Source organism: Labrus mixtus, chromosome 10 (assembly GCF_963584025.1).
Source record: "Labrus mixtus chromosome 10, fLabMix1.1, whole genome shotgun sequence".
NCBI lineage: Eukaryota > Metazoa > Chordata > Actinopteri > Labriformes > Labridae > Labrus > Labrus mixtus.
In genome coordinates, this window is record NC_083621.1 from 8,532,478 (window position 1) to 8,554,029 (window position 21,552).

The 21,552-nt window shown below is 37.2% G+C and overlaps 3 protein-coding genes across 3 annotated transcripts; all 3 read left to right on the plus strand.

Moving 5' to 3' along the window:
• The first annotated feature begins 919 nt into the window (after positions 1-919).
• Positions 920-6,411, plus strand: LOC132981839 (neurofilament heavy polypeptide-like). Its single transcript, XM_061047932.1, has 9 exons — positions 920-1,166; positions 2,612-2,664; positions 2,755-2,818; positions 3,072-3,162; positions 3,267-3,331; positions 3,455-3,626; positions 4,110-5,447; positions 5,538-5,638; positions 5,773-6,411. Exons 1-9 carry the CDS (start codon positions 1,059-1,061, stop codon positions 5,806-5,808), a joined length of 2,028 nt encoding a protein of 675 aa, XP_060903915.1. The 5' UTR covers positions 920-1,058; the 3' UTR covers positions 5,809-6,411.
• Positions 6,412-9,410: 2,999 nt separating this feature from the next.
• Positions 9,411-14,287, plus strand: tmco6 (transmembrane and coiled-coil domains 6). The gene is made up of 12 exons (XM_061047933.1): positions 9,411-9,597; positions 10,059-10,165; positions 10,257-10,369; positions 10,454-10,637; positions 10,731-10,835; positions 10,962-11,053; positions 11,540-11,656; positions 11,789-11,903; positions 12,607-12,787; positions 13,079-13,173; positions 13,286-13,453; positions 13,585-14,287. The coding sequence occupies exons 1-12, from the start codon at positions 9,507-9,509 to the stop codon at positions 13,711-13,713; spliced, it is 1,497 nt and encodes a 498-aa protein (XP_060903916.1). The 5' UTR covers positions 9,411-9,506; the 3' UTR covers positions 13,714-14,287.
• A 2,051-nt stretch (positions 14,288-16,338) lies between these two features.
• On the plus strand, positions 16,339-20,760 carry LOC132981843 (B-lymphocyte antigen CD20-like). The gene is made up of 7 exons (XM_061047935.1): positions 16,339-16,420; positions 16,594-16,739; positions 16,869-16,982; positions 19,527-19,583; positions 19,684-19,833; positions 19,926-20,039; positions 20,500-20,760. The coding sequence occupies exons 2-7, from the start codon at positions 16,611-16,613 to the stop codon at positions 20,551-20,553; spliced, it is 618 nt and encodes a 205-aa protein (XP_060903918.1). The 5' UTR covers positions 16,339-16,420; positions 16,594-16,610; the 3' UTR covers positions 20,554-20,760.
• The last annotated feature ends 792 nt before the right edge of the window (positions 20,761-21,552 follow it).

The following is a 21,552-nucleotide window of genomic DNA, read 5'->3' on the forward strand; positions in this document are numbered from 1 at the left end:
TGTAGTGACACCGCAGGCCGTTGAGCGAACTGCACCAGTGACCTGTTGCTCGTCATACGTGCTCGTACGTACACAAACGAGCATCATCATCGGTAGCGAAACACTGGATATTTACCGGCATAATGTTTACAGAGGAGGTAGGTGGTCATACACATGTGAAAGTCTGAGAAGGAGTCTGTGTTGTGCTTGAGGCCGGCCGTTTATTTGTACTAACTGATTCCATATTAGATTCATTCTCCATCCTACAAACGACAGTCTCGGCAGGCACTGGCTTAGAGCGGGAGTGTGTGATGAGTTTGTCCGCCTTATAGAGCTCTTAGGGCGGATAGAAGTGTGTGGAGCTTTTGCAGATAATACGACCTGGATAAAAATGTTATACAGGCAACACAGATAAACAGTGAACATCTACTTTTTCACATCAGTAAACACATCATAAAAGGAGGAAAGGCCTTTATGCGTCAGAACATAATTGTATGTCTTTAATTAAAACAGGAGCATTGTTTAAATCAGGGGTGGGCAACTGGCGGCCCGGGGGCCACGTGCGGCGCCATCAACCCTCAACTCGGCCCTCAGGTCAATTTTTACATATCCATTAATTAATATACATGACGAAAACATGACAAAATCTGCCATGAAATCAGGAAAACCAGAAATATGTCCATAATAATTAATCAAATTGAGTTAAATTTGTGACATAATTGACTGTAATCGTTTTTTCTATACTACAATGTGGCCCTCTGGCTGTGAGAATTAAATTAATGTGGCCCTTGATGTGACCAAAGTTGCCCATCCCTGGTTTAAATCATAAATAGGCCATATTTAGCATAGACTATTCATACTGAATTGTTGCATTAGCGCTGCTTCTCGGTTGTACTACAGCTCCCGTGGTGCATTGCGCGGATACACGGGACGACTTCCTGAGTTCACAGTTCAACTACTCCCATGCTTGTTTTCAGTAGAAGTGGCGCCGAGTATGTCCAGAATGTGGCCAGTTTTTTAGCTCTACTTTAAGTGTTGTCTTTTCGTCGCGTGTTTGTCGGCTCCCTCGTGTGACGAGCATGCCCGTGAACGCACCAAAGCGCCAGCTGATTGAGCTGATCTATCGCCACCTGAAGGAGCAAGGTTTCCACTCAGCTGCAGATGAGCTCCAGAGGCACAGCCCACAGGTCAACACTGCCACACACCGTGCACACACACCGTGCACACACACACACACACACACACACACACACACACACACACACACACACACACAGACACACAGTGCTGTAAACAGTGTCAGTGCTCGCAACAATGTTTCAAGTGCTGCATGCTGCATGACAATGCTAAAGTGTTGTAATGGAAACAGTAGTTGTTTCGCTTTCTATTTCTGTGAAATCGCCAATAATTACCTAACGACTACAAAAGTCTGGTGTCCTATTTTAAGATTATCGCCGTGTAGGCCTACATAAACCGTGCGTAACATTACTGAAGTGTGCTTTATCTAGGCTATCACATTCCTCTCTTCTTAGTGTCATCTAAAGTCAATTTCGGTTAGAACATTTTTATTTATATTGCAAAAATAGCTAAAATTTAAGTTATTTAAAGATGTGTACACACAGGCCTAAGTTAAATTGCAGAAATATCGATGCAGATTATGCAGAACAGTTTTGAATGAAAACGGGACATCGTAATCAATCAATCAATCAACTTTTATTTGTATAGCGTCAACTCACAACAAGTGTTATCTCGAGACACTTTACAAGAAGCAGGTAACATACCTTACTCTTTGTCTGTTAACATTACAAAAGAGCAGGTAAAATACCTTACTCATTGCTATGTTACAAAAAGCAGGTAAAAGACCTTACTTATTGCTATGTTACAAAGATCCGGCCTATCCATCATGAGCACTTTAGCAAAGCAGCAAAAGTTACAGTGGTAAGAAAAAACTGCCTTATTAAAAGGCAGAAATCTTCGGCCGGATCCCCGGCTCATGACGAAACAGTCTTCACAGGCCTAGACTGCGCCGGGCTTGGAAAGGGATAGGGGGAGAGATGGGATAAGATGCAGGAAGAGAGATAGAGAGCAAGGGGGTGGGGGGAGGTAGACCGTCCATCAGCAATCCGGTGGGGAGGGGAGGGGGTGTGGGGGGGGTTGGTTATCGTAAAAGCTACTGTTTTTTAATACACACAGATAACCTAACTTAATAAGTTATGGTCACTTCCATTCAACAATAATGTAGGCTAGATAAGGGCAGTGATTCAGAAACGGGTTGAACAAGGGTATTCCATAGTTTGATTTATTCTCTGGCCTTAAAATTGATCGATTTTAATTGGTTGTCTGACAAAAACGTCAGCGATATTACTTTCCATTGCTTCATTGTATTTTAACAATCACTGTAACAGGAGCATCGCTAATGTGATTTTTTTTCACCTGTGCTTTTTGTGTTCAAACAAGACAAAATGCGTGTTCTTAAAATAAATCAATCTTGTTCATTTGATAAATGGAATTGATGTTGCGCTATTAAGACAAGTTTGCATAGTATTGCAATGTTATACATCTTAAAGCGTATCTCATAAACTTAACTTGAACTTCAGCATCATACAAGGTTTTTGTTTGTTTTTTTCCACAGGCGGGGACAAACATATCTACCTCTTTATCGGACATCTACAAATCATGGTTAAAGTGAGATGGATTTGCATTCTTACGAAAGTTTGCTTGATTTTTTTTTGTTAATGATGGCGTGTGTGTTTACAGAGTGTTGTTTATGTTCAGGGGCTCAAAAAAGAAAAGGAAACCTGACTCCAGTTTTAAAGAACAAGGAGGGACTCCTGTGGTGGTAAGACAGTTTTATAAATATCTTTATTATCAGTTTCATTCCCCTCTCTCTTTAACTTTAACAACAAATCCTTCACAGAGGCATTTAGTTTGCTATAGTTATTTGTAAATGACAAAAGATCATTTTTTCTGGTTGTTTTGATATCTATAGAGATTGATTTAGAAACTGACTCCAGGGGGGAAAAATTAAAATAAACCAACACTAAAAGCCAAGACAGAAAAAATCAGTTGGAAATATTTAATACTCCTCTTAGGTCAAGACTCCCAAGAAGAAAAGCAGCAGCACATCTGTTAAAGACACTCCAACAGCTGCATCCAGGACAGATGTAGCAGCGCCGTCTCTTGGTACGATAGACTGAGATGTTTTGTACTCACAGAAATTTGTATTCAGTAAAATATGTTTTATACTTGAATGCATTTTTAACCTATACCACACTTTCTATGTGCAGCCGCGCTAAAGAAAAATATAAAGAAGGATAAACCTGCCAAAAAAGTAGAGACACAAAAGAAGAAGGTGAGTTATTATTTATGCTTTTTTTTTTTTTTCAGGAACAGGGTAGCTGCTGGTTGAAAAAGTGGAACTGGTCACTAAGTGTACTTTTTGTCCTTCTTGTGTGTTTTAATTTCATTTCCTTAGCCCGTGCCAGCAAAAAGTAAAAAAGGTGAAGGAAAATCAGCAGTCACCACAAAGGTGAAGAAATTAAAGCCCCAAAGAAAAACCAAGGCTGTGGCTGCTGGAGGTGACGAGTCTGACTCTGACAGCAGTCTGGATGTTGAGAAATGGAAGAAGCTGCTCCTGCAAATGACAGGTAGGCAAGTAGTGCAGGAAAAGAGCCGTTAAAGGGGATCATTTGTGTGCAAGCTTGTCAATGATGGAAGGAGAATTTCAGAAATGTGAAGAGAGAGAGAGAGAGAGCACAACATGTTCATTGTTTTTCATTAGGCCAGATAGTTTGGTTGTTATTTAGAAAAATACAACAGATATAGCCATGTAAATATCTTTGTTTACTTTATCATCACAAAAAGAGCATTTTGGAGATGTTTTTGAATTACAAAGAAATAGACTGAAGGTTGAGTTGGTTTAAAAATGCAGGAATACAGTAAAGTATGAGTTCAAGTTTAAGGGAAAAAAAGACTCGAAACACCATCCATGAAAAACCTCACCCTGGAAAATAGTGATTTCATACAAACAGAGCTGTGTACTATCCCTCTGTAGTTGATGTTTAGACATTTGTATGCCATCATGCCATGTTTTTTTTTTTATGTCTTCATCATGTTTCCTTGAACTACAGAAGCTGACGCAGCCAAGATGGACACCATCAATTCTCTGGACTCCTCTGCGCCACCACCCAAGAAAACAAGAGTGAGAAAACCCCGGGCTAAGCCTCCGCAAAAAGAAAACGCCATCATCAGTCAACCGAATACCGAGACAGCGGAAAACAGTGAACAGGCGGGGGAGAAAGTTGTCACACCGACAAAAAACAGTAAACCTAAGCGGAGCAGATCGAAAAAGACTGCACCTGCGGCCCCCTCCGCCCCACTGAGCAAAGAGCAAAACATCGCCCCTGTAGAGGAGCCAATAACGTCACCTGTCTCCCCATTAAAACAGACACCGAAGAAAGTGAAAAGAAAAGTTGTGAGTCCCAGTGAAGACAAATCTGAGGAGACAGAGTCTGAGCCCAAGAAGAAGAAGAAGAAGAAGAAGAAAGACGTGACTGAAGACGAGGTGGAAGAGAGTGCAGAGACGGCACTAGACAGTAAAGAGAAAAAGAAAAAGAAGAATAAAGTCACAGAGGAAGAGTCTGGTGATAAACCTGCAGAAGAAAAGAAAAAGGCAAAAGAAACAAAGGGAGATGTTGACATGAACGAGGCAGAGGAAATCATAGAGAACAGAATTGGACATGTAGAAAATGAATCAACTTCTGAACAGATAGTGCTAGAAAAGAAAGCCAAGAAGAAGAAAAAGGAGAAAACTGCTAGTGATGAAAATTCTGAGCAGACAAATGAAAATGTCATAGAAAATACACAGCGAGAAAGTGAAGAAAAGAAAGCCAAGAAGAAGAAAAAAATACTTTATACTGAGGAATATTTAGAGCAGACAAATGAAAATGTCATAGAAGATACACAGCAAATAAGTGAAAAAAAGAAAACAAAGAAAAAGACACTTGATGCTGATGAAAATTCTGAGCAGTCAAATGAAAATGTCAAAGAAGAGACACAGCATACAAGTGTAGAAAAGAAAGCGAAGAAGAAGAAAAAGACACTTGATGCTGATGAAGATTTACAGCAGGTAGCTGAAAATGTGCAAGAACATTCAGAGCAGGTAGATGAAGAAGTGACAGCAGAGAAGAGGAAGGCGAATGCGTGTAGTGAGGAAAATTTAGAGCAGGTAATGAAAAAAAAGAAAGCCAAGAAGAAGAAAAAAGACAATCCTGATGAGAACACTTCAGAGCAGACGGTTGAGGAAAAGACATCGGAGACGAGTGTCGTTGAGGAGACACCAGAGCACATTACTGAAGTCCAGAAGAAAATGGAAGAGGACTCTTGGTTGGAAAATAATTCAGTCGACATAGAGCTGCTAACTTTACCCAACCCTGAGACACCAAGTCCTCCAAGAGAGAAGAAGAAAAGTAAGTAGATAACTCGAGAATTATTTTAAAAAAAATGTCATTTAGCTGTTTTTGCGTGTTTAAATTGACCCCCTTATTTGTCACTTTCAGAGAAAAGCAAGTTAACATCAGCCGAGGACCCTGAAAAAGTCCAAGACTCCACAGCAACAGAGACCCTAGAAACACCTGTAGGTGACAGCACCAAAAAGAAGGTATCACAAAACTGCATCCTTCAACATTTTCGAATGTTTCAGATCAAAGTTGTTGTTGTAAATCCAAATAACATGTTTGAGTCCTACAGGATTATTTTTGGAACTGATCGTATCTTTTCTTTTATTCTCGGCAGAAAAAGAAATCCTCAAAGAGTCAAGAAGATGTTTGATTCTTTATCGCTGCAGAACAGTGGGATGAACAGCGTATCCTCTCCATCCATTTTTTAATCACATTTATTTATAATGGTTAGAAAGATTGCTTAATACTGTAAATGAAATCTTTCATTGTTATTTTAATATGTTTTTAAAATCTGTTTCTAGTTTAGTTTTTTATATATTGTGTGTTGCCCACCATGCCACTGCTTTGATTTTTGTGATAATGTCATTTTAATGACGTAATTGATTTAATGATAATTAATTAATGGAATGGATCCTCTCTCTTATGATGTCTCAAAGTTAAATTCAGTCATTGTTTGAACAGATTCATTCTCATACCATCTCAGGAATTTGTCTTATTATGGTCCTTTAATCTCACTTTGTGAAACTTCACATAGATACATCACAGCATCTATTCCACCTATTTTATATTTATGCAGAAAAATATGGGAAATTATTTTGACAACTTTCTTTGGTGTTGGTTTGATAATCTCTATATTTGTTTGTGAAAAGCATGTTTTCTATAGAAATTTTAAATGTCTGGTAAGGTTTTCATATTTGCATTGTACATAATGCTTTTAATACAAATTAAACTCCCTAGTTTTTCTTACACTTTGCTGAAGTCTTTCTGGTTTGATGTTTTGAGCATGAAGTGGCAGAAACAGATGATTTCTGTCTTTATAACCCTATAAAAAGACGGACAATATGCCAGCTCCCCCAGGTGAAGCCTGCGCATTTGGAGCTTCTACTGACTAGCTGCTACTGACTTCTGTCATTAGTTATTTGTTATGCTGATTATTATTTTTTTTTTTAGTAGTAATAATTTATTTTGGTCACAAGAAAAAAACAAAAACATTTTGACAGAAAAGGTGTAGGCTGAAGCTTTAGCTTATTACACCTACCCTTGTTACAAATCTTATTATTTAAGACACTACTAGTTTGGTTACAAAAAAATAGAACATATAAGAACAAAGTTTGTTTCAAGAATTTATTTCAAAACAAAACAAAAAAACAAAACAGAAGTCAAACTCAAAAAATAATCAAACCGACCTTTTATATATGTTAAACACCATTTTTTTAAACAAAAATGTAAAGCTGGAAAGTGAACTACACATTCTTAATTCCACAAGTTAACCCCTTTTACTGAAATACACCTGTTCTTTATGTTTGTCCTTACCTTTGGTTTTTTATACACACCTATTCCCCTTAGTTCATACCGGCTCTCTCTAGTTTCAAAAAACCTCTGAATACTGTTGGGAAGCAAATGATTGTGTGCCTTGTACATTACCTGAGCAGTTTTTAGATCTACTAGATCGCTGAATTTTAAAGCGTGTATGTTAATAAATAGTGCGTTAGTTGGTTCGTAATAATCATATCTATTTACAATTCTTATATCTGTTTTCTGTAGCATGGAAATGGGATTAGTGTTGGTTTTGTATGTTTCCCCATACCTTCACACAGTAGGTAATGTATGGAACTATGAGTGCACAATACAATATATACACAGTGAGTTTTGATTCAGGAATTCTTTAGTTTTACATAATATTGCAATGGTTTTAGACATTTTTGTTTTTACATTATTAATGTGTGGTTTCCAACATTATTTATTTATTTCAAAGTGTTCAATACGTTTAGTTTGAATTCGTTTTTTTATGCACACAAAAAAAGGTGTGAAATGTGATTGCCATCTCTGTTCCTGCAGCACTGTGTGCACCGGATTAGCAAAGCAGAGAAAGAAATGGGAGGGAATGTAACAAAAACAAGAGTAGTTGACCTGACAACTGTGAATATGTGTTTTAAACCAACACAATTATCTGTTTTGCTGTAGACTGCACCAACCTGAAGGATCTTTGCTTTTCTGTCAACAAGTTTCAAGTTAGCGGAGGGAAAAGGACGTTAAACTCGTGGCTCCACCAGCCAATCTCTACTGCCAGACTCTGGCTTTAAGTTGGGCCGCCAGTGCAATTATGTCAGCAGCTGTGGCAGACGCAGTAGACTGTATAAACATGGATGTAGGGACATTACCAATTGGTTCTTGAAGAAGACTCTTGAAGCCCATCGATGGAGGTTGCCAGCTGGATCTGAGGCAGGCCTTAAAATCCCCATGAAACACAACTTGTATGTATGTAGCAAGTCGAAGGCATTGCGAAATTTTGGATGGAAACTACCTCTGACACCAATGAAGAAGTTTAACCTACTGTATGTGCTTTTGTTTGAAAAATCTGCTTTGTAGACACAGACAGGAAACCTACACTAGATTGACTTTTCTTTTAAGAAAACAGGATTAATTGAAAGAAGTTTTAAATTGTCTTTTGTCTATTTTCATTATTTCTTTCATTCTTTCTTTCTTTCTTTCATTATTTCTTTCTTTCTTTCATTCTTTCTTTCATTCTTTCTTTCTTTCATTCTTTCTTTCATTATTTCTTTCTTTCATTATTTCTTTCATTCTTTCTTTCTTTCATTCTTTCTTTCATTATTTCTTTCATTCTTTCTTTCTTTCTTTCATTATTTCTTTCATTATTTCTTTCATTCTTTCTTTCATTCTTTCTTTCTTTCTTTCTTTCATTATTTAATTATTTCTTTCTTTCATTATTTCTTTCTTTCTTTCTTTCTTTCTTTCATTCTTTCTTTCTTTCTTTCTGTCTTTCTTTCATTATTTAATTATTTCTTTCTTTCATTCTTTCTTTCATTATTTCTTTCTTTCATTATTTCTTTCATTATTTCTTTCATTCTTTCTTTCATTCTTTCATTCTTTAATTATTTCTTTCTTTCATTCTTTCTTTCTTTCTTTCATTATTTAATTATTTCTTTCTTTCATTCTTTCTTTCATTATTTCTTTCATTATTTCTTTCTTTCATTCTTTCTTTCATTATTTAATTATTTCTTTCTTTCATTCTTTCTTTCATTATTTCTTTCATTATTTCTTTCTTTCATTATTTAATTATTTCTTTCTTTCATTCTTTCTTTCTTTAATTATTTCTTTCTTTCATTCTTTCTTTCTTTCTTTCTTTCATTATTTAATTATTTCTTTCTTTCATTCTTTCTTTCTTTCATTATTTCTTTCATTATTTCTTTCATTCTTTCTTTCATTCTTTCTTTCTTTCTTTCTTTCATTATTTAATTATTTCTTTCTTTCATTCTTTCTTTCTTTCTTTCTTTCTGTCTTTCTTTCATTATTTAATTATTTCTTTCATTATTTCTTTCATTATTTCTTTCTTTCATTATTTCTTTCATTCTTTCTTTCATTATTTCTTTCATTATTTCTTTCTTTCATTCTTTCTTTCATTATTTCTTTCATTATTTCTTTCTTTCATTATTTCTTTCATTCTTTCTTTCATTCTTTCTTTCATTCTTTCTTTCTTTCTTTCATTATTTAATTATTTCTTTCTTTCATTCTTTCTTTCTTTAATTATTTCTTTCTTTCTTTCTTTCTTTCTTTCATTATTTATTTCTTTCTTTCTTTCATTCTTTCTTTCATTCTTTCTTTCTTTCTTTCTTTCTTTCTTTCATTCTTTCTTTCATTATTTAATTCTTTCATTATTTAATTCTTTCTTTCGTTCTTGTTTATTCGGTCCGTTAGGTGGCGGTAATGTTCTTTTAAGGTGATTTTCCAACCTCCAATCAGATCAGAAGTGGACGAAGAAGCATTAGCTCTCTTGTTTTGTTCCATGGTGAGCATCTAACCTTATTTTAATAACCCCGACATCTCCAGATGTGGAGGCTAAACAAAGTTCGTCACAAAGCTGGTCGACAAGCTGACAGCTTGGAGGAGCTCCGGTTAAAGAGGCGACAGCAGGAGAAAGGTGACTAAAAGTCCTTAACATGTTAATTTGATGTTTAGTTACAAGTTGTTTGACTGACTCCTACCCATCACTTGGAAATAAGTCTGTAACGTTATCTATGGTTAGATTATGTCCATGAACACGTCCCCGACAACCTTCGTGGTGTTCTTCTAATTGCTGAAATAAGTTGTCATGGAAATCGAAAAGCTTCATAACTACGTTTAGCAACACAGTGATGCATCTAGATACAAGCTCCTGTTTGTGAAACTATACATTAATCTGTTAATATGAACTAACTACACTTACCTCACGTGTACCTCACAGAAGAGCACGCGTGAAACATAGAATTTCAATCTGATCAATCAATACATTTAATTTGTATCGCGCCAATACGAATTCAAAATCTCAAAATAAGTTCTCAAAGTTCCTTGAGCTAAGATCAATAACCTTGAAACCGATTGGCTTCACTTGTTTCGCTTTAGACCTGAGACAGGCCCGCAGAGACAGACAGCTTGTGAGCAAGAGACTCCTGCTGAATGAAGATGAGGACCAATCAGAGATCGCCGTGGACGCTGACTCCGGAGCGCAGGTGAGACAGTCGTCGTGGTGATGTGATGGTTTAACGTTTCCGAAGCGCTCGTGAAAACTTTCAACCCGAGTCTGCTCTTCGTTTTCCCCAGCACGTGGTCACTTTGTTTCACAGACTTCAGCACAGCGGGCCAGAGAAGGAGGTCCACCTGAAAGCTTTGAGTAAAGCTCTCCGTGACCCCTCAGCACAGCTCACCTTCATCAAGTAAGGTGGAAACTTATTTCAGTTTTGACACTGTTACTACCCATAAGTCTATTTGTCATGTGTCTAAACTGTTTCTTCCCACAGACAGGAGAACAGCATGCATCTTCTGGTTGGTCTCCTCACTGGCTCTAATGCGACATGCCGTCTACAGGCTGTGCGTTGTCTTCATGAGCTGTCTCACTCTCCACACACAAACATAGCCCCAGCATGTCTGCCGGCCACCCCCTACCTGCTCACCTACCTGTCCAACCAAAGCACCAAGTTCACTGTGAGTACCTGTGTATACCAGAAACTGTCTTATGCATTATCACCTATGAATGATAGAGTGTTGTTGACTTCTTGTGTTTGTCTGTGCACACAGGAGCTGTGTCTCTACACACTGGGTAACTTGTGCCCTGAAAGTGATGTTGTACAAGAGAAACTCCTTGCTCAGGGAATCATACCAGCTCTGGCTAACTGCATCGAGGTAAACTTAAAGTCTACAACCATACAACGACAAAAATCTAAAAAGCTAGAAAAATCTGTCTCCGCACATAGCGCTATGTTAATGATGTAAAAAGCATCTCACTTGTTGTTTCCTGTGCGTTTCCAGAATCAGAGACATAACCTCGCTGTGGTGGAAGCTGCAGGGTTCACCCTCTCTCAGCTTCTCCAGGCCAAAGATGGAGGAGGGGAAATAATCCCGTAATGACACACCAGTTTTTCTCTCTTTTTCACCACATTGCTGTTTGTCTAGAGCGGGGGTCTCCCAACAGGTAGCTCGGGAGCTACCAGTAGCAGGTTTTAAGTAGCTCACCTATAGATTGACCGACTGTGTTAAAAAAAATATATATATATATCTGACGACAGTAAATGCACCTCTTCCCACTATTCATATATTTGGCCCATTAAAAACAAGTGTGAAGTAGTAATGTTTTCTTGGACCTTGATGTGAATTTAAGATTATTGATAAGCATTGGGTTTTTGCAATTTGGCAAACAGTAGCTTAATTCAGCTGATGTGTGCTATGTAAATAAGTGCAAGAGATTTGATGCAAGTAGCTCTTGGCCGCTTTCATTTTTTTCAAAGTAGCTCTCAGATGAAGAAAGGTTGGAGACCCCCGGTCGATATTAAAATCATTTCTGTCTTAGGTCTTGCTTAGCTTAACCAGTGTTCTCTTTTTGTCTGCAGGATGGTCCTGGCCTCTAGCTTACCTTCACACCTGTTATCAGTCCTGACTCCTGACCAAAACTTTGGCCTGGCCCCTGCCATTGAGTGTGCTTGGTGTCTGCACTACCTCACATGCAGGTGAGAGTTGAAGGCAGATCTTCAGCAGATGTCATTAAAGTGTTGTATTTACTCTTTAAACAATACTTTAAACAATATCCTTTAACTCATAATAATGATCTATCTCTCTTCTGTCTTTAACTCACTCTGCAGCATGCAGGATAACAGAGTGCTTTTGGCTCATGGGGCCCTGTCACGGTGCAGTTCCACTTTAATGTCACTCGGTGGTGCTGTGGCTGAAGGGAACAAAGAAGAAGGAATGGAGCTGGTAAGGAAACACAATTGGATCAAATACAGAGTTTCATAATGCTGTTGTCTTTTGAGCAATCTTGTTTTTATATGTTCTGCTCCAATTTCAGTGTCTTTAAACCGATATCTACGAGTACTTTCCATAACTGCTGACAAATTCAAAAAGTAAAGCGTTTGCTGCGTTTCTTACCTACCTGATCATTGTTTGATCATATATGCAAAACAATGAAAATTATATTTCAGGGACATGAAACGTGCTTAGAGTGGGTAATGTTTCACAGTGAACATTTAAAGCTCTTTCTGTTGTTGGTATTTTTTTTTTAATCAAAATTCTACATTCATTAAATAGTAAAGCAGCTGCATGGCATCCTTTGGTGGCACATTTAAGGCCTCGACACCAGAGACTTTGGAATCAGCTTTCAAAAAGCAACATATTTACCAGCCATGTGGTATGAAGTCAATAATAAATTTTTAAACAAGACTTTCTTTGTGTATATTTGTCTTTGCATTACACAGGTTTTAAAGTAGAGTAATGCTTTGTATTTAGCTTATATACAGTAGTTAGTTAAACCAGTTATTTAAAATAGTCATTATTTTTCATTTTTAAATGGCTTTGGAACAGCCACAGTGCGAAGTGTAAAGTGTGTTTTTTTTTAAATCAGGCTTCTGAAGTATGAATGTAACCATTATGCTTGTTGACTGACTGTGTCGTTCCTCTCCAGCTCATCTGTCCTCTGCTGAGGTGTGTGGGAAACCTCCTCTCCTCCTGCCCAGTGGAAGACCTAAGCTCTCAGGTGGCTGACGTTAGTGTTGTGGTGACTCTGTGTGCACTTCTCCAGGCCTACATGCAGACTCAAACAGCCTTGGCCAGAGAGAGTGCCTGGGTCCTCAATAACCTTACAGGTTTGAACTGTCTGTTATCGACACACATGAATCTCAGACTTCAGCACCAGCGTGTGTCAGCTTTATTTGACTGAGCGTCAGTTCATACCAGCAGACTTACTGTTTCACATCTGTCTAATTACTGCCTTTGTATTTGAAGTACATATCCGGACCGGTACCATATTTAGGTCCATTTGAGTGTTCATGAAACTTCAGTGAAGAGAAAGATCTGTTGTTGGCACACGATTGGTTGATTGCCGAGGTGTCGGGTGAAATATTTTGTTCCAACATATTTTCGCTCTCTTGCTACAGCTCACTCCAGTGCTTTCTGCTCTGCCTTGTTGACGTTCAACTTGGTCCCTGGACTGATCCAGCTCCTCCCGTTCTCTCGGGGCATCAACATCATGGTTAGTGAAATCCAGAGACAAACTTTGAAATGAGTGCTTCAGTGGCCTATTGCACTTTCATCGTAGCTTTAAAAACCAATCTCACTGCTCAATTCTTTGTTGTTAAACTCAGATCCTGAGGGTCCTAGCAAACATTGCTCACAAGAAAAAGGAGTACTGTGTCCAACTGACCCACACTGGATTGCTGTCAGGACTCTGTGCCACACTAAAAATGGCCGACAAAGACATAGTGACCCTGAGTATGGATGTCCTGTTCATGCTTGTAGTTAGCAGTCCTCAGGTAAGTTAAAGGAAGCCTTTGAAATAATAATGATGCTGCTCAGAGGAGATAACCAAACCAGATAATGATTAGCTTTTAACACTTCTTGAGCAGTAGTGAATTTCTTTACCGTATTTATTCCTTCCCCTCAGGTGGCGGAGGAGTTTGTGAGGCATGGCGGTCTTTCACTGTTAGAAACTCTTCAGTACAACAGAGAAGGAGATATTAGACGGAGAGCATCATATCTCCTGGAGAACCACCTGCTGCCCTACTCATCATGATGCTCGGTGAAGACTTTTGTACTGTTCAGTTAGTCTGTGGTATTTTTTTTTTTATACTTCCTCAAAATGTAAAACAAGAAAAAAAAGAAAACATTGCATGTAGACTACTTCTCCTTAACCAACAGGAAGACTTCCCAATCACACACACCGTGTTCGGCTTGTTACAAAACATCTTGAGGACAAACCCTGACTGTCTGCAGCTTCCTCTTCACTTTTTCGCCTTCTCTACACGGACAGTTTTTGTACTTGTGTTAGTTTTTAAAACTTTTAAATATATTCCGCTGGTTTGATGAAATTAACCATCAGCGTGTGTTATCAATGACATTTTAGCATATAGGCCTATAAAGATGAAATATATATATAAATATATATATATATATTTTAAACCCGACACTCAGGACCTTCTGTCTTAAACTTGGAAAATGTGCTCCTCTGGAACCCTTTCTGCACATTTAGATGAGTTGATATGACTGTAATTATGTTGAAAGAGGTTCTTCAGGTGGGTTTAATAGGTATAATGCATTATAGTCATTATTGACAGTACATTCAAAAAATAAAGTATAATTAAAACAAATATCAACCTCACTGTGTTTATAAGACTTTATTTTGAGGGAAATATTTACTCTGAATAATAATAATAATAATCTGAGAATAACATTACATTACATCCGAAGGTACAGTATTTATTGCCATTGTGTGTTTTCATAAGATTCCTCCTGACATAAAAGATTAAATGATCAGATTAAAGGTTTTAAGGACAAATAGTTTGGCCTGGAATCCCACTTTTACTGTGTGCTATGATGGCATTTTTACTTCTTACGATTGAAGAGAATAAACTTCTGTTTAGAACTACTGTTAGTATATTTGATTCAACCGATTGAAAAGTTACCAGCAATGTTTTGAAGTGACAGAAAGCTATCTATTGATGATGACGATCATCTTGACATCACCACACAAAGTAAGCATATAAGGACCGCAAATGTATGCAGAGTCTGACTCCATCAATCCTTTTGTTAAATGGACTTGAGCTTATATAGCGCTTTTCTAGTCTTCTGACTACTCAAAGTGCTTTTACACCGCATGTCACACCCACACATTCACACCCTGATGGTAGTGATCGCTATGTAGTATCATAGTAAGTAAGTAGTAAGTTACTAATCCCATTCATCCCTCCCTCGTTAAGACACAGTGGAGGAAGTGAAACGCTTCAGTTAAATATTACAACACTAAAAGGTAAAGGCTTCCTTAAGGTCATTTTTACTTGAGTTAAAGTACAAAATATACTCAAGTATCACAAGTAAAAGTTTTCACTGTTAAGAATGGCTCATTTTATAATAATATAAATTATTTGGTGGTAATTTTCGATGCTTTAATGTGTTCATTGCTTAAATGTTGCATCTGGAATATGTCGGGCTCATTTAAATCTATCTATACTCCTTTGTATATCAGGAGTAATTCACAGATTAACAGCCCTCATGTCATACTGCTCCTGTCTAAAGCATGCTGCTCACTAACCCAAACACCTCCTCCTTACCTGAACTCACTCATCCAGGTGTACACTCTACACTGTGCTCTGCCAATGAAAGGTGCCTGGTACCTTCACAACAGGGCCCTAAATCACCTTTATAGAAAAAGTAAAGACTCAGGGGAGTTATTGATGATGATGGTTTTTTAAATGTACTTTTTACAGACTGCCTCTGCAGAGTGTCAGCACCTGTGTCCAGTCTGACTTAAGAATGTTTGTTGGCACTATCTGCCGTTGTTTTCTTCCTTTCTAGATCCCTGCTTGTGTTTTACTACCTATCAGGTGTACGTCCCTATCGACAAAAGCATCTGATTAAATTAAATTGTAACATTGTAAACCACATTTTCGGAGTCTATTGTTCAAGAGCAGCTGGCCGAGGCAGGCTGCAGCACAGTTAAGAAAGTTTCTGAAAAACAGCCATACATTCAAACTGTATTTAAGATACATAATTATAATACATGAGAACATGGGCGGTTCTAGGCAGGGGCCAACAGGGGCCAGTGCCCCTGTAACACTGAGCTTGGTCCCCCCTGTGGCCACCCCTCCTAAAGGAAGAGCCCACCCTAATAACACTTTACACAGTATTTGACTCAACAACCGGACTCACAATCTATTATTAATTACTGAAATCATGATATTTTATGTTGTGGTATTTAATGATGTGTGCTATTATTTGGCATAATATATATTTTTTTAAAGCGATCATCTTTGTCTATTTTTCCCCTGGGTTTAATGTTCCCCTCTGACAAAACAACTGGCCCCTCAGTAAAAAGGTCTAGAACCACCACTGCATAAGAAAATACAAAAAACAGCAAATACTTGTCAAAATTGCCCTCATTCATACCATGCAGACACATTTAGAGCCAGAGGTGTCTGTCTGCCTCAAAGTAAGTTAACAAGACTTTTTTATGTAGAGATGATTTATATCTCAATCTGTTTCCAGAATAGGTTTAGTCATTGCACTGATTTGTGATGATGAGGATGTTTCGTCCTTTTACTGGGATTTTTACAAGTCTTGCTCACTGTTTGAGTCTTGTACTGAGGAACAGTCTGCAAACAAACACATCAGCTCCTCCCCCTAATGAAAAAAAGGCAAAACTCAAATTTCCCCACTTCCTCTGTCCACACACAGTCTCGCCTTCCCATTACCACTCGGCTTCTCTGCATGAAAACCAAAACAAGGTGCGTCACTTCATGTTTTTGTGAATAACTGGTATATTGTTTGAGACTGGTTTTGAAATGAAGCTGCAGTTATTCTCTTTATATCTGCCTAGTGGAGTGTCAAAGTGCAATCTGTGCTGTTGAGGGGTTCTGATTTGATTAATTCTTGTTTTCCCCTCCCACAACCAACACAGACTGTACGCTGCTGACAATGGAGTCCACTGACTCAACTAGAGAGAGAGCAACAGGAAAGGATGTGAAACAGGATGCCAACAACACGGTGCTGATGTCCAGCAAGCCTCTGCATCGCTTCATTAAAAACGAGCCCAAAAGTCTTGGGGTAACGTAGCATGAAATCCAGTTTCTTAAGTTGTAATTAACTGCATAGAGAAAGAAGTAAGCCCCAAAAGCAACACCATACTATTGTAATGTAGTTACTTTAATCTACCCTTCCTCTTTTCCTTCTCAGATCGTCATTGTGATCTTTGGCTGTGCAGAGCTGCTGATGGGATTCAATCTGGCCACTGAGAATGAGATCTACAATTCTGGCAGGATCTACATTCCCTTCTGGCAGGGGCTTCTGGTATACAACTAAAAGGCTGGTTAGCAGCTTGATATGCTGAATATGGTTAAATACTGTGCTTGATAGGCTCCTATAGCCTACTTAAAAGTACCCGTCTACATGATTATGGTGTATCAGAAAAGTGCCTTAAACCCCTTAAAACTCACAGTAAAGGTGGATGGGGAATACATTCATTCAGCTCCTTGACAAAATTGACACTAATCTCATGTCTGTAGCCTGCAGTCTGCAGCTTTATAGCATGTTGCCTCAGAACATGGGAAGAGCTAGCTAGCCAGGCTTAATCTCAAGGTATCAAAATAAACAGCTCTAAAGTTTACTCACAGCTACATTATACCCTGGTTGTTTAATAAGTAAAATTACTAAATGTAAGGAAAAAAATGGTGTATGGGGCATTCTACCGAATTAGTTCAAAGTGCAGTCCCATTACAAAAAAAAGGTTTAAAAAAACAATTAAGTATTCAGACATGGATATTTACTGAGATTATATCATGATCTATTTAAACCCAGGGCATTAAATGAGATAGTGATAAGCTAAATAAATACAAAAATATAATTTATAGGGTACTTTCTATTGAGAAGTAGCTGTCCCCAATCCTGACCCCTAAATTTCAATTTATGTAAATACCACTTCAAACATTTTTTTAGATTTGTTTCAATGGTGTAATTTAAAAGATCTTTATGATTAAGTTTAAACAAAGGTTGAAAGACTTAGATTTATTGTGGATTTAATTTTAAAATTCAAAAACTACGCTCAAAAAATCATGTCCCTTGTTTTCATGTCACTACTGAAACACAAGCGTTTCAGGGGCTTGGCTGAGCCTAGATTTAAGCCACACCCCTGAATTTTTGACCAGGAAGTGACATTGCATTCCTGTCGCCCATGGCTGCATGATAAGCAGCTAAATCCCATAATTTTTTTAATAAATATGTTGCAAAGTCTAAAATTCAGTGTGTAACTTTAAAAATGGTCACTACCGAACACACATTCTCTTCAATTATGTAAACCTTTTGGGGTTTTATGCAAATTATTATGTTTCTATGGGTGCACAGCACACCTCTTCAAAGGTGTGTTCGCTAGCCATGTGCTTGCTAGCATTCTTTAATTATGCTCAAAAATAGGTAGAATTGTCACTACCGAAACATATCAAGTTCAGTATGGTTCGGTAGTGACATTATAATTTCGGTAGTGACAAAATGGAATGGTAAAGTAGATAAATCTCATCATTTTGAAATAAATGTGTTCCAAAGTCTTAGAATCAGTGAGTTTCTATAAGTATCATCATTTCAATCATCTATTTACAGCAAATAAGCAATTGATAAGTAATATTTGTACTATATGGTCATGGATGAACATTTTTCTTCAAAAATAAATTATTTTATTGACCACTAAACAGACATGCTTGTAATATTCCCAACATCAGACATGTTATTATTGAGTTAATATTACGCAATAAGGTTGAGGGAATATGATGAAACACTACAAAGAGCATACTGGTCACTACCGAAACACTGGTTGTTTTTACAAAAATAAATATATATTGAGTTATCAACTAAAATGTTATGATACTGATTGGTTAACTGTATGTTCCATCTCATAAATCATTAACTCTGAACTCAATCTGATCAGTATTTTACATTTTAGAAAGAAAGGTTGCACATTTTGAAGAATTTAAAAAATTGAAATTAGTTTAAAAAAAACATTTTTATGATTCTATTGTGAAAACCTTCAATAAAAAAATGTAAAAAATAATCTTTACATAAGGTAAGTACACATAATACTAACAGGTTAACATAATATTGTTTTTATCATAGTTTATTACTATGTTTCGGTAGTGACAAATTTGGGGAGAGGAAAAACATTCCAAAACAGTCTAAAAATACAATATCAAATTTGACGATTATTTTACTAGATATGTGTATTTCAGATATGGAACAATATATATAGGGAAAGAAATTTGGGAATAAAACTTTAAGAAATTTCAAAATATTTCCAACCTGACTTTGAACCAGTTCGGAAGACTGGCCCGTATAGGCTACAATGTGAGCTGGACTATTTCTTGGCTATAAATCGTTAGGCTACTTCCTGAAGTAGGTTAACTAGTTGTCTGGAAATCATCCTTGCAAAGAAAAATTCTAGCAAATAAACTTTTCAATGAATTGAGTTTCAATGTAGATATTAAATGTTTTGTACAAATAACCCAAGCAAAATTTGTACAGATGCTTAAATAGGTTTTTGTTTTGTTTTTCAGAGATAGGTTGACTTGTAGCCTACCCTTTTCACAGTTTTTATGCTAGGCTAAGCTAACTGGCTGCTGGGAGAAAGCTCACCTCATACATAAATGAAGAGTTGCATGAATCTTATCATATGGTAAAGAAGCAAACACGCTTCATTACTAGGCCATTTCGACTGTCGAATCGGTATTCTGTACTACAATCCTTTATCAAAGAATCACTGAGAAACATCATGTGATCAATATTAACAATAGCAGCCGTCCAAATTGCTTACTACTGGTAATGTTTTTTCTTTGTTTGTTGTTTTGTAAGTTTCTTGTCAGTGGAAGTCTGTCCATCTACACTGAGGTACATCCATCCAAGAAGACGGTAGGTATATTGTGGTGCTAGTTTCCAGTTTAACTCCCTTTATTCACTGTCCATCTCTTTCTTTCTAAATTACTCACTTAAAAGATGATTTCTCTGACAGGTGACAGCGTGTTTGGCGATGTATGTGGTTTCCATTCTGGGAATTGTAGTCTCCTGTGGCTACAGGATATTCTGCCTTTCTCATTTAAGCTACCTTCACTTCAGATCCTACTATTATAGTAGATATGATCATTGGGATCTTTACAGAGTGGTGAGTTCAAGCATTTATTTTAAACTAAATGAAAGGCACGGAAGTTGAAACAATGCATGAATAACCTTTTCTTTGACTTTCTTTTGCTGTAGATGCAGAATTCGGGCATTGAAGGCATATTGTTTACATCCTCCCTGTGTGTGTCAGTGATTCTCATCTTGCTGTGTGTCTTTGCACGTTCAGCTCTGAAATCCACACGCACTCAGGTAAGAAATAACTTCATATACTGTTAACCTGGATTCAACTACTGAAATCAATCAATGAAGAAAAACATTAAAGACATTTAGTTATAGTTATACTGTAGCCTATATTGTGTTCTTAACCTCTTAAAGGGAAGTGGTCTTTTTGACATCCCTTATCATCAGTTATGTATTTTTGTGGGCTATTACCTGAACAACAAAACATTTTAATGTAAAGTAGCCAGTATTGTTCCATAACTAACCAGAAAAAGCCTTTTAAAAGCCTAAATCACACAAACGTCACTACAACTGACCAAAAAAAGAGTGCCTCAAAACAGAAATGTGGTTTAATATACAGAATCCTAAAATAACTTGTGAAAATGTAAGAGTCTTGTGTCCTGTGTAACATCATAAGTTTGTCCTAAACCATATGTGTGTGCCAGTTAACATTACATTGATTTCTTGTTGTTGTCCATATCTTTAACAGGTTATTGTCCAGCGAATCCCGGCAGCACCACAGAGTGAAACACAGTCAATCTGAAAACAATCTTTTGTCTTTTTCTTCTGTTAAATCTAAAACAGATTTTCCCGTAAGTGTGAATGTCATAGTTTTGTACAGCAGGAAGGTGTGCACACATGGCGCATGGACTCAGAAAGGGGCGTGTGAACTTTTGTTATCCATTAATGATATTTACTTCCACTAGCCTTTAACATTAATGATAGATGCTCTGTGTATGTTTTTTTTTTTTTTTATTAAAAAAAAAAAAAAAAAAAAAAACACAACAGGAGGCATCATTTAAATCTTCCATGCTTGATTCTTTTGAGGACTGAAAAGATGTCTCAATTAGTCACAATTCAAAGTTTAACCAAAAAGAAAATGTACTACACTGAAGTGACCCAAAAGCAACTAGTAGCCTGTTGTAACACAGCCCACCGGATTGGCTTGAAAATGAGTCCCGCCTCTGATAAGGCAAAAAGCCAGTCATAGTTTAGGATTTTAGGGTGGCACCTTGGGTGGCCAATCAGATTTAACAGGGAGCCATGCCACCCCTGGACGGCCAGCTGTACAGGTCCCTTCATATAACATTCTAACCTTACACCACCCAGACGCAGAACCTTATAGCTCAGCAAACACGCCTTTTTTTTTTCTTCTGTTCTAAGCTTACATTTTCTGTTTGTGTAACATTCAAATATGCAATACTGAACTACTTTTATTTTACTTGCACTGATTAGAGTGTCATAGTAACAACTGATATCTCTAGTAAGGCTTATGTGCACATATGTAATCTAGTTGCCAGGCGACCAGATACTGCTTATTGGTACTCATATCTATCTTTGGAAATAGTCAAATATTGAATGTTAATGTATGTGTGTGTTTTTTGGTTGTTTTTTTGTGTCGAGCTTTATGCGCACTGATGCTCTTTTACACAAATGAAGTTCCTAACGGATAAATAAAGTTATTTGAATTTAATTGAATTTGAATTGAAATTTAAAGCGATAAACAATGTTGTTAGTTAACACCGGTAAAGTGAACAGAGGC

Coding starts and splice junctions, on each gene's coding strand:
- LOC132981839 (XM_061047932.1), top strand. CDS start 1,059: ATGCCCGTGAACGCACCAAAGCGCCAGCTGATTGAGCTGATCTATCGC. Junction 2,665..2,754: donor ATCTACAAATCATGGTTAAA/GTGAGATGGATT, acceptor GTTTATGTTCAG/GGGCTCAAAAAAGAAAAGGA. Junction 5,639..5,772: donor GTGACAGCACCAAAAAGAAG/GTATCACAAAAC, acceptor TATTCTCGGCAG/AAAAAGAAATCCTCAAAGAG.
- tmco6 (XM_061047933.1), top strand. CDS start 9,507: ATGTGGAGGCTAAACAAAGTTCGTCACAAAGCTGGTCGACAAGCTGAC. Junction 10,836..10,961: donor CTCTGGCTAACTGCATCGAG/GTAAACTTAAAG, acceptor GTGCGTTTCCAG/AATCAGAGACATAACCTCGC. Junction 12,788..13,078: donor GGTCCTCAATAACCTTACAG/GTTTGAACTGTC, acceptor CTCTTGCTACAG/CTCACTCCAGTGCTTTCTGC.
- LOC132981843 (XM_061047935.1), top strand. CDS start 16,611: ATGGAGTCCACTGACTCAACTAGAGAGAGAGCAACAGGAAAGGATGTG. Junction 19,584..19,683: donor TACATCCATCCAAGAAGACG/GTAGGTATATTG, acceptor TTTCTCTGACAG/GTGACAGCGTGTTTGGCGAT. Junction 20,040..20,499: donor TGAAATCCACACGCACTCAG/GTAAGAAATAAC, acceptor TATCTTTAACAG/GTTATTGTCCAGCGAATCCC.